This window comes from Zeus faber (assembly GCF_960531495.2).
Source record: "Zeus faber genome assembly, chromosome: 3".
NCBI lineage: Eukaryota > Metazoa > Chordata > Actinopteri > Zeiformes > Zeidae > Zeus > Zeus faber.
In genome coordinates this window covers 18274856-18292253 of record NC_137190.1, presented here as the reverse complement: position 1 = coordinate 18292253, position 17398 = coordinate 18274856, and the positions used below count along the sequence as shown (strand labels likewise).

General features: G+C 42.5%; 1 protein-coding gene across 1 annotated transcript; it reads left to right on the top strand.

Moving 5' to 3' along the window:
• The first annotated feature begins 675 nt into the window (after positions 1 to 675).
• Positions 676 to 14200, top strand: LOC307228080 (C-type lectin domain family 18 member A-like). Its single transcript, XM_079997592.1, has 12 exons — positions 676 to 776; positions 1520 to 1611; positions 5240 to 5473; positions 5593 to 5690; positions 5774 to 5895; positions 8610 to 8717; positions 8839 to 8931; positions 9593 to 9699; positions 10399 to 10528; positions 11384 to 11480; positions 12646 to 12737; positions 14007 to 14200. The coding sequence occupies exons 2-12, from the start codon at positions 1528 to 1530 to the stop codon at positions 14042 to 14044; spliced, it is 1203 nt and encodes a 400-aa protein (XP_079853718.1). The 5' UTR covers positions 676 to 776; positions 1520 to 1527; the 3' UTR covers positions 14045 to 14200.
• Positions 14201 to 17398: the final 3198 nt, after the last annotated feature.

Genomic DNA, 17398 nt, shown 5'->3' with positions numbered 1-17398 from the left:
ATAAAAAAAACACTGAGTATCCAAGTACTCATCATGGGTAAGTATTGGTATAGATGCATCAGTCCTGCAGTGAGGGTTCTACATCATTCCCTTGTAGTCTTTATTCGGTGGGTCTCATCCCTCAAACTGTCTTTCCAAACAATGACGCCCCAATTCCAACAGGAGTGACCTCAGAGGTGAGTAAGAAATGACTGTCATCACAGACTGGTTTGCGGGTAAATCACCCAGCCGCTGCACAAGAGACATGGACGGGACTGGGTGTGAAAGCTGTGTCCACTAGGGGTGTGGCCGGGAGGGAGGTGATATCAAAACACTGAATATTTTCCACATGACACCTGCAAAATGCTTTCGCAGCAGCTACGATGTGATGGTTCGCTTTTGTTTGACTTTTCTTCTTTGCTTTCCACGTTGAGGAACGTGAGTGAGGAACGTGAGCGCCGTGCGCGTTGCAGCAGCAGCAGCAGCAGCAGGAGTAGCAGCAGCAGCAGCAGCAAGAGGAGGAGGAGGAGGGTGCGGATGGAGGTGAGTCCTGCAGGAGTCCCAGCGGAGCAGATAGTGTCTTCTCCGTCTCCAGACTCACCATGAGGTCCTCCCCGGTCGGTTGCCGCGCCCCGGCCCTGTTCACGTTCCTGTGTCTCCAAACTCTCGCCAACGCGAACTGGATTATGAGGGAGAAAGTGGACGTCAGCGAGGCGGCTGCAAGGGGTGAGAATGAGAAACTTTGGAAAAGATTGATTCTTAAAGCGTCAAGTTGCGCTTTGCATTGGATGACCGAGGTAAGGTGATCAGCTACTTCCAAATTCAGCAGTTATCAATAACATTTGAATAGGGATTTTATTCTGGACTGGCCAATATACATGAATTACTTAGTTCCGTGACCGGACGGCACAAAATGAGCGGTACGTTTTTATTGATTTACATTTTTATATGTATGTATTTATTTATTCACTTAATTCGATAATTAATTAATTCGTTGTTTTTGTTTTTTGTTTTTCATGTAATTATCGGTAGTCAACTACTTCTAAATTAATCCAGGGTAATATTAATAACATTTGAATAACGAGTTTACATAAACTAGTTTAGATTAATTACTTATGTTTAATGACTAGACGCCACAAAATGATAAGTTTTTATTTATTCTGGGTTTTTTTTAATGAACATGTTGTATAACTTATTTCTTTCTATTACCATCAAATGTTAATTGTTTGTGTTTATTGTTCATTTTATTTGTCATTCTTGATTTTTTAAAACTTATTTGTTACATAATCGAAATAAATAAAAATCAATTTATCAGTAATTGCAAACAGACTGATCCCTGGATCAACGGGGTTTCTCGTTTTGTAAAGGAGCATCTAATGGTGACCTATTTACCCAGCTGTACTGTATCTCCTCCCCCATACAGTCTCATGCACGCACCCCAACCCATGTGGGTCTGCGTGGGTGTGTATCATTACATTAGTATTCCGTCGCCATGGGGATCCCAGGAGTAAAATAACTGAGTCCCTTTCCTTTCTTCCAGGGCTTGGGATGAAGGAGCTCTCTCAGATTGTTGCACAGCACAATAGACTGCGGAGCTGGGTTAAACCTATGGCAGCAAACATGCAAAAAATGGTTTGTGGCCTCTATTCACTGTGTGAGTGTGTGCGTGTGTGTGTGTGTGCGTGTGTGTGTGCGTGTGTGCATGCGTGGGGGGGGGGGGGGGGGGGGGGGACGTGGGCTGGGATTTTGTCTTTATAGCATGTTTTACAATAACCTCAATTATTAAAAAAAATACACCCACCACTTCATCCAACTCCTAACAAAGTTTGGTCTGTCTCTTCAGAAGATGGGTACATGCAACCCTCTGATAGTGGATTAAATTACCACTGGTATAGGTTACCATGGTCAACTGCAAAAACAAACAGACAAGGGAACAAACATGCAAATATTAAATAAATAAATAGATACCTGCAAGATATTTTCCATGGCTACATTTGCTACATCCAATTTGTCACAGGAAATAAGCAAAATAAGCTGAGCACGGATAATTTGTAAGACTAAATCTGTAGCACAAAACCCCAAAAAACAGTGTTTAACACAGAGAGACTAACTGCCCTCTGGGCAGTTTCTCATTTGCTGAAATATAGGGCTTTGTACCAAACAAAGTGTCAGAGCAAAGGCGAGGGTATGAATATTTATCCTCCTCCGTATGGCTGATGGGTGAGTGTGAAATTGTATTGTCTGGCTTAAAACGACAGCATATTTCCTGACCAAGGCCACCAACTCATGTGTTGAGAGGATAAGGGTTAAAAATAATTTAAAAGAACTGTACTAAAACAATTGCAGCCAACCAAGAAGCGTACATGGAAGTTTCTTGGTTAAATGGTGCAGCAGCCAACATTTAAGGTCTTGGAGACCTACGGTTTGAAAAAAATCCCCATCAAAAACCCACTGCTTTGCAAAAATTATCTCTGAGATAATTAGTTTGCGTTCACACACTGTGGTACAGGTGATTTTCCTGTGACCCCTCTCGAAGCTGCTGGGCTGGAGAGGCACGTAGAAGAAGGTTAGAGATAAATGGTAAATGGCTCAAAGCTTAAAATTAGATTTTCACTATCTAAAAAAAATAAATCATATAAACCGTGCTCGTGGCCTTGCAGTGGTCAAGTGATTATAATACGCCCCTGCAGGTTTTATTTCAGAAGGAGATCAAATGGAGATTTATAATGAAATGAAGGATCGGATTCTCTCTTTTCCTTTGTTGCCTAATGACCTCTCTTCTGGCTTCCTTGGAGCTCCTGAGGCTAAGGAAGATTATAAGATGTTTTCATTGCTTTCATGGACATGGATTTAATCCCATTTTATGTTTAGAGTGCTTAATCAGGATGTAGATTGTGCCGCTGTGGAGCTCCAGCTTTCCCATCTCTCACTTCTTACTGTCCCGCAAGTTATTTTGAGATACAACACCCAGTGGATTGAAACCTGTGTTGGGTATCTGTCTGCGTGGTTTGCGTGGGTTTCCCATTATTTTAGATTTGTGTGGCTTCCTCTTGGTGCTCCAGTTTCTTCTCACCTCCGAGGACGTACAACAATCAGCCACAACATTAAAACCACTGTTAGGTGAAGTGAATAACATTGCTCATCTGGTTCCAATGGCACCTGTCAAGGGGTGGGATATATTAGGCAGCAAGTTGATGTGTTGGAAGCAGGAAACATGGACAAGCGTAAGGATCTGAGCGACTTTAACAAGGACCAAATTGTGATGGCTGGATGACTGGGTCAGAGCATCTCCAAAACGGCAGGTCTTGTGGGGTGTTCCCAGTATGCAGTGGTTAGTACCTACTAAAAGTGGTCCAAGGAAGAACAACCGATGAACCGGGACATGGTCATGGGCGCCTATGGGCTCATTTATGTACGTAGGGAGCGAGGTCCAGCCCGTCTGGTCTGATCCAACTGAAGAGATACTGTAGCAGAAATTGCTGGAAAATATATATATTTTTAATATATTCTATCCATAGGATTTTCATTAATTTTTGAAAAAGTTAGTGCTGGCTATGATAGAAAGGTTTCAGAACACACAGTGCATTGTAGTTTGCTGCGTATGGGGCTGCGTAGCTGCAGACCGGTCATAGTGCTCATGCTGATCCCTGTCCACCACCGAAAGCGTCTACAATGGACAGGTAAGCGCCAGAGCAGGTCAGAACATTGCAGCTGAAAAATGTCCATGAATGCATTGTCCACTGTGTCACCGGAGTAGGCAGTATATATTTAAGAGACTGAAGCACATGCCTTTGGTACAACCACTGGGGCACTGATGCAACATGACATGCTGTAAGTGGAATGTTTTAAACCTCGTATTGCCCAGTGACCTTCTCCCCCTCTGGTGGCATCAAAGCTGTGATTGTTACTTTACTGGCTGAAGGGATAACACAGCGGGGACAATGGACAGGGCTTCACGTGAGCTCTCGAATAGCCGTCTGTTCAACCCGCGGCTGTGACATGTCTGACACCTTCCACCGACCATTTTAAACAAAAAGTTGTTTAGACTACTTTGAAAATATGTTTTATCGGGATTCTCGCAATAGACAATGTGGGGAAAAAAGAAGAAGCTGACATATAGTCAATATAACAAGCCACAACAATCGCAGCATGTTGAGCACATTTGTAGCTTGTATTATCCACCATGCGTGCCGCCCCATCCTGACAGAACAGCACTTTGCTAACCGTGAAGAAATAAAATTCACATCTTCTTTAATCCATCCAAGAACTTACTATTGATTGCTTTCATTCAAGGTTGTGGTTAATGAAAATCACAGATGGGCCAAACACATTTTAATTATTCATTTTATTTATAAAACACTTTTCAAAATGTTTCACTAAGAAAATCTCATTAAAGGAAACATAAGAATAAAATTCGAAGAGGTACGAGGAGTACACAGGAAGATAAAAAAACAAACAAACAAGCGTATCGGTAAAACAGTAACTCAGAAAGTGAAATTGAAATCAAACAATGAAAGGACAACTCAACTCAAATCGAGATGAACTTTGCGGCGAAAGAGAATATTTAAAGACGCCACGAACGCAGCCAGCCTCATTTACTCAGGCAGGGAGTTCCTGGGGGCTGCAACCAAGCAAAGGCCCTGGCCCCCCTAAATTCTTAGCCTAGACTATGGAACAGACAATTGGCCGAGGATCTCAGGCCACACGCTGGGCTCATATGGGGCTAAGAGATGTAGCTCGGCGCCAGGCCATGAAGAGCTATAATATTATTCATTAACATCTTAAACGCATGGGACACCAAGATTTTTTTGTTGCAAATTTGGAGCAGAAAGCCCAGAGATGGCAGTATTCGACTAGCAGTTTGATGGGATAATGACGGGGATTTCTGTTTTGTAAGAATTTAGCTGAATGAAAACCCAAGTTTTTTTTAATATATATATTATTTATATATTTTTATATTTTATGTGAACTGAAAAGAGAGGACGTGTCTGAATCATGTTGCCAAGAGGAAGCATTTACAAAGAGAATACAATTGGACCCAGGCTTGAGCCTTGTGGAACCCTCTCCAACACACACACACACACACACACACATACACACAGGCGCACACACACACACACACACACACACACACACACACACACACACACACACACACACACACACGGAACGCCTTTCAGAATGTGTTACTGCGTGTTGTTTATGTTCTAGGTGAGTGACATTTGTGTTTGGAAACTGATCTAATGGTCTTCATGTGAAGGAGTGGAATGAGGAGCTGGCCTTGCTGGCAAAGGAGAGGGCTACGTCCTGCCATGCGAACATCCCCCCTCCCGACTCCCAGCGATTCCACCATATTGGATGGAATACCCGTACAGCTCCACATGGTGCGACTTCATTCCCTGAAGTAATACACTCTTGGTTTGAGGAGGGACAAGATTATATCTACCTGGCTGGTCAATGTCGAGAGAACACCACCTGTCAACACTACAAACAGGTACCGCCATGGTTCTTAAGTACAGTATATTTTGTAATATGTAAAACATTAATCTGGCTCTAAATCATTATTAGGGTTATTGTATTCAATAAGGCTGACTGACTTCTGTCATTGTATAGTTGGTGTGGGCCTCTTCCAGTCATGTGGGCTGTGCCAGTCAAGAGTGCCCGAGAGAAGACGACCTATGGGAACTTTTCGTCTGTGCATATTCACCTGGGTAAACACGAAACCATTTTGGACTTTGACAAAGCAGACATTAGAATATGCATTAATGCAGCTATGTGTTTTTTGTAATTGCAGTGGGAACTGGGAGGTGAATGGTCTGTCAGTCGTACCGTACCGAGCAGGCTCATCTTGTTCCCTGTGCACTTCCTCCACGTCCGGCTGCTTCAGACTGTGGGACCACGTAGGAGGACTGTGTGGTGAGAAACCTAAATATGTCTGTCTGTCTATCTATCTATCTATCTATCTATCTATCTATCTATCTATCTATCTATCTATCTATCTATCTATCTATCTATCTATCTATCTATCTATCTATCTGTCTGTCTGTCTGTCTGTCTGTCTGTCTCTATCTACCGTGTCTGTCTTTTTTTGTGTATCTTAACTACTACAATGCCAATGTTATCCACATTTGACTTGGACGACGCTTATCCTTGGTTTTCCTGCCATTTGAAACCACTGCATCTATCACCACTGATGTTTTCAGTGCCTTGTCCATTACCCCAAGTTTGTAAGTCAATACTTTAACTCCCACTGGGTCTTGGCTGCTCTTCAACCACCCCCATTCATTGTCTCCAACGGGGAATTGTTGTTAATGGTGCTCCTGTCGACATCTTCTACATCTGCGACCACTGTACGTGCTGGACTCGGAGGCATCACTCATCCGGTGCTGAGACGCTGTTCTTGTGCTGCTGTGATGAACGCCTCAGTGATGTCCTGTCCAACTGGTGTCACAACCTTTATGTAGTGGGAACACTACACTATAGCTACTTTATCATATGTTAAACCTTATGCTTATCCGCCAAGGCAGCTTAAGACTCCTGACTTAACAATAAAGGGGGATTGGTGGGGGTGGAGGCTTATGCAGGTTTCCGCCTCACCAGAGCCTACATTAATTCACCTTTCTTTCCGAGCTGGCGGGGTGTACAATGTTCACATCCTAATCATAGACAGATTTGTTTTCCTCCATCCAGAACATTTTCGATTCATGAAGTCCAAACACAAATTTTTAATTTTTTCATCTTTTCCTTCAGCCGTCAAACACAATTCTGTGAAAAAAAACAAAACAAAAGAAAAAAAACCCCACAATTCCGTGATGTACTATAATGCACCATGAAAGACTCACGTAGTATGGATTTTTCCCTGTTCCCTGAAGATCCCCTGTTTTGTCCCGCATACCAGCTTTCTGCTGTTGTGGGGCCTGTGCCAGTTTATGACCCTGTGAAAGGCTCAGGAGGGGTTAAGAGGTGTTGAAGCGCACGTCTCTTTATACCCTGCTTCCCCGCAGAAGAATCCATTGTGTCCGATTCGTTCAGATAAGAAGCACTCAAAGGTAACCGTGGAATTCGGTCAATCTTTATTCCGGGGGCGTTTTATGGCCTTGGGTGTGGCGAGACACACCTCCAAATGTGGTCGGGAGCATACTGAGGAGGTTGCGTCCGCACGTCTCCACGCTGTCGCGACGTAACGTCGTCCGATCCGAGGTGATGGATGGAAGAGCGCGGAGGAAGGGCAGGGAGGGTGGAGGTGAAGTTCAGCGTCCGCCGGCAGAGAAATTCCGCTGCGCGGTCAGTGAGGCGAACCTGCTTCGCTATCGGGGACAAACTGAGATCCTTGTTCTAACGAAACTTACTTTGTAAAATGAATGACACGATAAAGTGACGTACTCTCAAGAGCAGTGACCAGCATTCGTCTCACTACATACAGTATGTGGGAGTCAGTTTTTTTTCTATACACAGAAAAAATAAAAATAATGAGCAGCACAGTTCGGGCGCAGGTGCAAGACAAGAGACGTGCGACAGACTTTGGGGACTTGACTGTCTCCTTGTTTCGGAGGGATAAGGGTGTAGCGCCTGAAATAGATAGGCGGGAACGAAGGGAGCGTTTCTAGATGTCTCGAAATGAACAACTAGGGAGTCATGCTCCTACTGAGCATTGGCCTTCATCAGCTGCAGAGTTGCAGACAGAAAAATACAAAAAAGACTAACGGGAGATACCATATAGAATTATACAAGAATATGAGATTATATCTTAAGAATTTAGAATTTATTCACCAGACGGTGTGGCCATCGGTTTGGCCATTTGGCAGAGAGACGTGGCAAGCATGGGAAGAGCCAACTCCCGAGCAGAAGAGGATCCCCGGGGAGAAACGGCGCCGCGCCCTAGTCTTGTGCCGAGTTGATCCGGGAGGCCGGGCAGCGGGTGGCATTTGAAGCATCTGGCTCCAGCCGAGCCCCGGGAAAAAAACATTCCACCGCTTCATGTGAGGAAAGGTGTCGCAGGCCGCAGAGTGGAAACACACCGGGAACCGACAGGGCTTTATTGGGCTCAGCCCCTTCGCGGCACGGGTCCGTGTAGAGGAGTTGAGGCGCGAGATGGTTCAGCACATGGGAGGCGGTGTGAGGAGGAGGTAAGACGAGATACCGCACCGGATCCTCAAACTCCCCAGGCCGCCGGTGGGCGACCGTGGATCGAGCTCGACACTCACACAGTTCAAATTTTTAGAGCACAAAATGTAGAGGTGTGAATTGGGACTGAATTTAGTCATACATTATCACGTCACGTCATTACGTTCGGAAAAGATGTCCGTTCTAAAAAATGAAACAAGTCCCAAATAATGTGATGAAACACCTGATCATTATCTGTATGAAATGATCAGTCACATGTTATGATGTTCAAAAATCCTAAACTTATTACAGACTTGAGTTTGATTCCATTTTCAACCAAACGATCAGAGAGAGATTTATGTTTTGGGGAACTATTACATTATCGGGACTGTATTATATCATTGGATTCTGCAATCCTGAAAACGCAAAATGATTTCATTATCACAACACGTACTAATGGTGTGTGTGTGTGTGTGTGTGTGTGTGCGCGTGCGCGTGTGTGCGCGCGTGTGTGTGTTTCATTTCAGAGACCCCGCGGAACCCCTGCCGGATGACTTGTGGACAGCGCGGGCACCTTAACGTCTCATCCTGCAAGTGTCAGTGTGTCCCCGGCTTCACCGGACGCTTCTGCCAGGGTAATCAGCTGGAGTGCACCTCTGAGCGGCGGAACTGAGTTCGATTCACAAGGCAGAGAAGTGTCGTTCTCCATCCTTTTGATACCAAATGGTTTTGTTTTTTCCGCCCCCCCACCCCCAGTGCGCTGCAGTGTTGGATGCGTGCACGGTCGCTACAGGGAGGAGGGGTGCTCGTGCCAGTGTGACATCGGCTATGGAGGCGCAGAGTGCGCAGGTCAGCGCAAAGTGCTTCAGATCTTTTGTGACAGAGCTGTAGACATGTAGCATTATTATTTTTGTTATGCATGTGGGTATGTGTACATTTTTAGGTGTATCATACATGTTTGTCTCTAAGGAATGGATAGAGTACTAGCAGAAGAAAAAACGGATACAGGTGCCAACATGTTTCCTTTTCAACCACAAATGCGCGCGCACACACACACACACACACACACACACACACACACACACACACACACACACACACACATATTACAAAGATTGATATGCAACTAAATAAATTGATCTGGTTTTTGGTATAGTTCGTTTTTTTTTTATACTATGCATAGGCTCCAAAAATGGGAATTATTTAGTTAAAAAGTTTGCTTGACATTTGGCCTACCTCAGCATGTGAAAATCAATTTCTTCGATATTTCGGAAATACTCTCTCATTAGATTTTTGGTTCCCGCCCTCGATTCCTCACCCCGACTCGTTTTTTATGGTAGTCCGCCCCGGATCCGGAGTTGAATTGAAATGGGTGTGCGGAGCTCATATGGATTTGCTTTAAAAAAAAAAAGAGCATCCCAGTCTCTGGCAGCAAAGGTGGACGGCGGCTGCCATTACCTGCGCTATCAGCCACAGCGTTCAGCGTGTGCTGCTGCCGGTGTCCCCACAGAGAAGCTGCACTTCCCCTTCCACAGCTGTGATGTCAGGATAGAGGAGGACTGCTTCATGGTGTCTGCAGAAAGCGACACCTTCTACGGAGCCAAAAGCCTCTGCCAGGTGAGAGATAGAGGACCAGGGTGGGTACATCGTTATCAACATCGTGTTGTGAGGCTGGATATCGTCTGGGATTTTGGTTCTTCTAATAAGTCGGTCTTTATTTATTTATTTATTTTATTTTATTTTATTTAATTTATATAATTTATTTTATTTACATGGTACATTTTAAAATGTACTGTTACAAAGTGCTTTGCAAGCAGTGAGGGAGCGATACATTTATAAATTAATAAATGCAATTAAATTCAAGATAAAATACATAGTAATAACCCACAAAGTAAGAAGCACAATGAAATATGAGTTAGAGACAATACAAACAGACAAATTCAAATGAAGAGGACATGTGATAATGATGTGTCATAGTTCAACGTTGACTTTAAGGCTGCATTACAGTAAACAAGTGCACTTTTCTGAACTTCATAGACCGTTATAACTGTTCTAATTGATGCCTCTACCTGCCTGGTCAGAATATCTACATCACGAGTGACTGTTCCAATATTGGACTAGATACTCCAATGCTTCAGGGTGTAAATATCTTATAAAAGCACCGAGATTCGTATTGTATTGTCAAAATACATTATGATATTTGAGTTTGTTAATATGTGAAGCCGTGGTAAAGTTTGAAGAACTGCGGTGCCATATTATTCCATCTTATTGCTTTTTGAGGTTTTTTTGAGTGTCCTTGTTTCTTTGAGCTGTCAGGAACAAGGGGGCATTCTCGCTCAAATCCACAACCAGAAGGTCCAAGACATTTTGGCATTTTACCTCAGCCGGCTGGAGACCAACAACGAGGTCACCAACTTGGAATCTGAAACGCGCAACTTCTGGATAGGTACAGTTGAGGGCTGTTCCGATGCTGATGTCAGCGTCCAAAATGCAGCCTAAAATGCTGGGACTGGTATCAGCGAGTACGCTGGTCTATGCATTTAATCAGCACAGTGTCACAAACATTCACGTAATGATATATAGCTTATGATGATAGATCATCCTCGGTACCGTACTATTTAAATGTCTTATTTTACTAAATTGTGGCTGCACTTTAACACGATTTATTAAAGGAACTTAAATGTAAAAAATTATTAAAGGAATTATTCATTCCTATATTTATTTTTATATTTTTAGGTTGTTGTTGCACTACCGCATGTACTATTGTACTGCACATGTACTGCATGCACTGCATGTACTATTTTGAATTTAAATGTTTTTTTAAAGGAATTGTTATTTATTCCTTGATTTATTTATTGATGTTATTTTTTAGCTATGACTGACTGTCAAACTAGATAAAATAGAATAAAAGAAAGTTGTATGGAATTCATTCTCCATATGTATTTGTTATGTGTTGTTTGTATATGTTTTACAAAGGTTTAACCTGAGCCAGGCCAACAATCATCGCAATCATATCACATCCATACAGGGTTAGTTGTATACAGCTGTTAAAAAAATTGTGTGGATTGGCATTTGGTTTTGGCCGATAGGCAAGTGCAGGTATCAGAATCGAAAGAAAAAATGGTATTGGAACATCTTTAGTATGGTCATGGATCTCCGTCGTCTTCATCTTATAATCCTTAACATTGAAAGGCGTATTGAGAAAAAGCTCATATTTCATAGCAATGGGTCGGCTGGAGGTATACTGTGGTCAAGGAAAATTCAATGTCAGATCAAAAAAACATTGTATTTTTCTCTACAGGTCTGACGTATAAGCCTTTGAAGGATTCTTTTCGATGGGACACGGGAGAAATTCTCTTATTCAGCAGCTTTGCCTTTGGACAGCCTGACAACCAGGGGTAAAAGACAGATATGAATAACTGTGCCATAGCTGTGGAGTCCTAAAGATGATATAAGTCAGTAATAGGCTTCTTTTTTTCTATTTTTTTGACGAGTAATTCAATTATAATTGAATAAAAAAAAGTCAGTGAGGTTAGTAATTGAAATGGATTGTAAAAAAACTAAAATAATAAAAACCCTATTAGTATTTCCATTCAGTTGAAACTAAACTAAATAAACTAAACTAACTAACTTACTAAACTAGATCTAAAATAATTGTATTTTACACTCCCATTCATCATCACATCTCTGTTTTTTTTGTTACCTCTCTTTTACTTGTTTCCTCTGTCCTGGCAGTACTATTCCCAATTTCATTGTAATTTATAAATTTAGGAGAAGGGCAGGTCTTGAACAGCATCTGATACAAACAGTGGCCAGTGCTGTATGTAATAATACTTAATCGTGACAGAAATGCAGCTATAATATTAAAAACTATTAGAATTGCTGCTGCTCAACTGACCAGTTGATCAACTGTATTTAAAGTTGTGTATCATTTTAAAACTTCCATCTCCAGCTGTGCAGGAAGAAATTCATATTTAATTTCGATACATCATTTCAGCATAGGCCTATATATAACCTATAATTATGAGCACGCTGACCTATTGTTGCTACCATTACTATGATCACACATCTGACCTCTAGTGGTTGTCCGGGTCTGCATTCATCCAGACACCATTATCAAAGCGACAAGGAAAATTGGAAATAAAAGAATTAAACATTCGTGCCATGGGGAGAAAATTGTCAAATTGAAGAGTTAATTTAAATGATAAGGGTAAAATTCATTTATTTTGAACTTATTTTATCAACTCATTAAAGGCAAAGGAAATAATTAAACTTTTCCATTTAAAATGTTGACCTCACTATTATTTATTTTCTATTCAATTACTCTTTTGATTAATCACACAGGCTCTTAGTGATACTAGGCATATTTGGGATTCCATACATAAACACATAATTGGGATTTTATTTTCCACTAAGCCAAGCAATCAAGTTGACTAACTTTGATAGTTTTGATGTTCTTACCTCACAAATAACTTGTTGAAAATGACACGCTCTCTCTTCTTTCTTTCTTTCTTTCTTTCTCTCTTATTTTCTGTCTTTCTTTCTTCTGCTGTGTCCGTCTAGTTTTGGGAATTGTGTGGAGCTGCAGGCGTCCAGCGCCTTCAACTGGAATGACCAGCGCTGCAAAACGCATAACCGATACATCTGCCAATACGGTGAGGTGGACGATACAGGCTGAGTTGAAGTTACACTTTTGAGTCTCCAGACAGGAGCCCGGTCACCGGCAGATGAAATAACAAGAAGATTCAAGATTCAAGCTGGAGCATTTGTTTATGTTTTTTTGTGCAGTCAAATTTGAGCACCGAGGCCAGTGCGTGCACAACGTTGTCAATCGCTGCGCAAGCATATTAAGCCAGGTTAATGGAAACAGCTCATTTGAAATTTGCTCTTGCCTCTGATTTAGATGTATATATTGTCACATTATTTGAAGTTTGTTGCTCTGCGTTTAAAATAATATCATCAGCGCATTTAGAGAGCACTTGAGTTGCTTCTCAACCCTCAGTGGGTACCTTTATTGGTGTTTTTTAAAACCTTTATTTTGTTTAGTTGTTAGAGTGTTGCCTTCCATAGGTGTGTGTGTGTGTGTATAATGTAACAATGACAATTACACACACAATAAAACACACATATATATATATATATATATATATATATATATATATATATATATATATATATATATATATATATATTTAGATTCTCACAATTCTCAGTGTGACATTATACACACACACACACACATATATATATATATATATTTATATTCTCACAATTCTCAGTGTGACATTTCAACAAGGCACTCTTTCTAAATCAATGGCACTCACTGCAAAGCCTTTTAGGGATCAATTATCTGTCAGCTCCACAAAGGCTGCTGGTGTTTAGACAAATACCTACTTCTCAGATTGATCAGCTCGAACACCGGCAGACATTTGTTTTGTTTTGTTGTGGTTTTGTTCTGTTGTGCCGTGCCCGTGCAGATTGCAGGTTTGCAATCTTTTATCGATTCCCGTACCGCAGTCCGACCGTTTTGCGGAGCTCCCATTTAATCTGTGCATTGTTTGTGGCGAGCATCGATCTTGAATATGGACCGGGTCATTTTTCAAGGAGGGCCGACAGAGCCGTCATGTTTTTCCAGCCCCAATTTAATAAGTGGAAAAACGCACTAAGGCAGGCCAACATTAATACATTTTTTCGTGTTTACGTGTTTAACGTGCGTAAAGACACTCAAACTTTTCATGTTTGTTATGCATTTCACTGTGTCGACTCAGACGTGAATGGTGCTAAAGGATCAAGGTCATTTTGTGGGAAAGGTTAATCCTCGCAACTTATCTGTTTTTTTTTCTTGCCGGCGATTAACATTGACATGACACATTTTGTTTCTTTCTTTAATTTCTGTTTTTGTGTGTCCCTGTGTGTGTTCGTAGCTCCTCGTCACGTATCCCTGTGGGACGGCGGCCGGTGAAGAGGAAGGGAGCAACAGAATGTGAACCGCGAACTGTACCATCAGCCTCTAGTTTCCTTACGGCACGTGTGAGGATCGTATTGCATCGTATTGCTGTCGATGCGTTGGGATGTTTTAATTTATACTTCAGAGATGGTCATTGATGATGGGCTGCTGGTTTCTGTGCAAAAAAAACGTTAGGTTGTCAGTTTTTGGAGTTGAATAAAAACGGTCAGCCATAAAAATTCTGGTCGTGATGCTTTTATCATAAAAGCCCTTTATTCCTTTGGCGGCGGCGTCACCGTCGATAGCCATCAATGCAGACGAGGCTTCACCGGGGTCTTTTCACCCTCGCTGCACCTTTCGTAAAACATGGCAATGGCAATATCATACAAAAGAAGAAAATGCCTTGATAGAACCAAACCCTGATGACAGGGACGCACACACAAGGACTTTCAAATACCCGCCCACACGACAGGATTCAGACCTAAGACTCATATCCAACCATTGACATTCTCGCATCCCAAAATCAATCAATCCGATCAAATCAATCTGCCGGCAATGGAGTGCATTGCTAACGACATTTAGGACAAGAGGCTTCCCCGCGGTGCTCTTAAGATGTTGGAAAAATGCGTCTCCGCATGATAGAAGCTCTTCTCGCCCTTTACAGGGACAAATCTCTCTGAGCGCTTCGGTGTTACTTGCATCGCGGCGGTCGCTAAATGGTTCTTGGTGGCCGCTGGGCTCATTTTCCGGGCTCAAATAATAAGCCGTTTATAGTTACACAACCAAGCCAAGCCAAGCTCAGAAGCATTTACCTTTTACCTCGGATCGACCGCTACCCACACAAGCTTGTGATTCTGCAAGTTTGTGAATTGGAAGACTTTGAAAGTATATAGTGTATTATTTATGTATTATTTCAAGACCAGTCATGGTGAAAACTTGAATTAATTTTGGGGGTTTTCTGAGATGAATATCCAACATAAAAGGATATCAAAAGAGTATAGAATATAATTTTATTTTTTTATTTTTCTCATTTCTGTCAGAAATGAAAGGAAAGATGAATATTTGCAGTGAAGTATACAGGCCCCAATGAGTTGTGCTGCTTGGTGTCGGTCACTCAAGTCTCAGCCCCAATGGTCTCTTAGCCACTGCTGCTCATTGTTAGGTTGGTGTTAATGCAGCTAGGGCAAATTTAAGTTATATGCAAAATATACATAGAGTACATCAAGTATTTCTTAAAAATGCTCACTGAATTTTAAGCGAGACGGAGCTGTATGAATGAAGACTTGGGGTTCCCTGTCATTTATCATAACTCAAACATAACTCTCCATAATTCCTGAATTCCCAAATGTATATCATCAACATAAATTCATGATGGTGTGTGACGCTGCACTAACCAGTGATCAGCCGGGGACCTTGATTTCACTGAACACCTTTTGTCCATTTATCGTAACAGAAGGATGGATAAAAAAAACATATGATATTTTCCTACATTTGCAGTAAAGAATGAGACGGGTGCTGAGTAATAAATAAGGTGTTCGTGTGTGTGTGTGTGGGTGTGTGTGTGTGTGCTTGCGTGCGTGTGTGTTACGTACATATGGGTGTGTGTAAGCCTCAGGGCTGGTGCTAGTGGAGCGTCCTGCCGGTCTCATGGTGCCCCCTGATAAGCCGCCGTTGTGGAAGGTTTCAGAATAGAGCTAGCGCCAGTGGAATTAGCTTCCATTGTCATGGTAATGACACTGATATTCCTGCCCCGTCCAACTCCGACCAACCATTGTGTGGAAACAGGAATGCAATTTCTCTTGCAGTGGCAAACGGAAGCAGGATGACAATCCTCTGTGAAAGTGAAAGGTCCCTAAATGACTCTGCATTCAGTGGAGGCTGAGGGGCCAGCAGCCAATTAAAGTGGGAGCAGCCGAACACTGGCATCCTTAAGACCCGGAGCCCTCAATGCACACACACACACACACACACACACACACACACACACACACACACACACACACACACACACACACACACACACACACACACACGCAAATGTTAAACACACATATCAACCCTTTAGGCCATTCTCTATCATTTCCAGATAAAACATAATCAAAAACATATTACACATATTTAGTTTTGATTCATTTTCTTATCATGACAAGTCATCCGAACTATTTTATTAAGTTGCCCAAAATGATGCAGTGAATTGATGAAGGGCAGTTCCAACATACTGGCTTACATGTGCTATTGTCATGGACGACATGAAACACCAATTGAGAATATTTTGCACAATTTGTGGTAAGTTGAGATGTTTGTTTTTGTTTACAGCAAATCACTATTGTTAGTCCTCAGTTGTTGATATGTTGCAGGGAATAATATTTCATACTGCCTAAGATATATATACTGTAGATAGATATATAGATATATAGATAGATATAACTTACTCAATAAGCAAATGTGTGTTGTTATAAGTGATTCTATATGGGCATTATCAGACCTCTTTAGTGCCCCAGTGGCGTCTTCCGGTGCCTTGTGCAGCAGCACTGAAAACTTCAATGCACGCGTCAGCCAATCTGGAGCCGACATAAAAACAAAAGGCCAATGTCTGCCGGCCCTTTGTGGGCTTGATATTGTACTCAGTGGGGTCAATTCTTCCCCGTATTCTCGCAAGGAGGGGGAAGATACAGATCTATCCTGTGTGTAGCTGCTCCCTCTCCTTTGCCCCTTCTGAAAAGGACTGTTGCGAGACGGGCCCGTATTGAACATACGTTGGATGATTTGGAGCTTTTGGAGAATAACACAAATAGGCCAGGGCAACGGGCCATGCATCAGTTCTGAAAGCGTTCCCACATTCCCACCATGTAACAAATGTCAGTGGAGTTCACACGCTACGTGAACCGGGGGCAAAAGCTGTTTCTTGCTAAATAGCTGTGTGGGTGGTGGTTCCAGCAGCCTGCCTTGTTCCTTTACGGGCCCAGGGTCCCTTGTTGTGGCCATCCTAGGCAGGAGTGTGGGCAGCGGGAGTGCAGTGGTGCACGGGGGAGTTGAGTGCCTCCGTGGGACCGTGGCGGCTGCAACACCGGTGAGATTAGTCAGCTGGTCGATGATTCAAAGCCCCTCTTGGACGTCCTCTGCATCCGACATGGTTGGTGGCGAGGCTGAGGTAATGGAGAGGCGTTGCGTTCAAGCGAAGAAGAGGAGTCACCGGCACTGTGGTTCTCTTCTTCCTCCACCTGGTTTTCCCAGGTGGTCCCGCCCACTGTTACGCACACTCCCTGCATGTAAATGTGTTGCCTCCATCTGTGTTGTTTTTCTTTCCCTCTCCATTTGTCTCCAATTCATCATGATTTTCAATCTTTGTCGGGACGCCTGGAGGAGAAG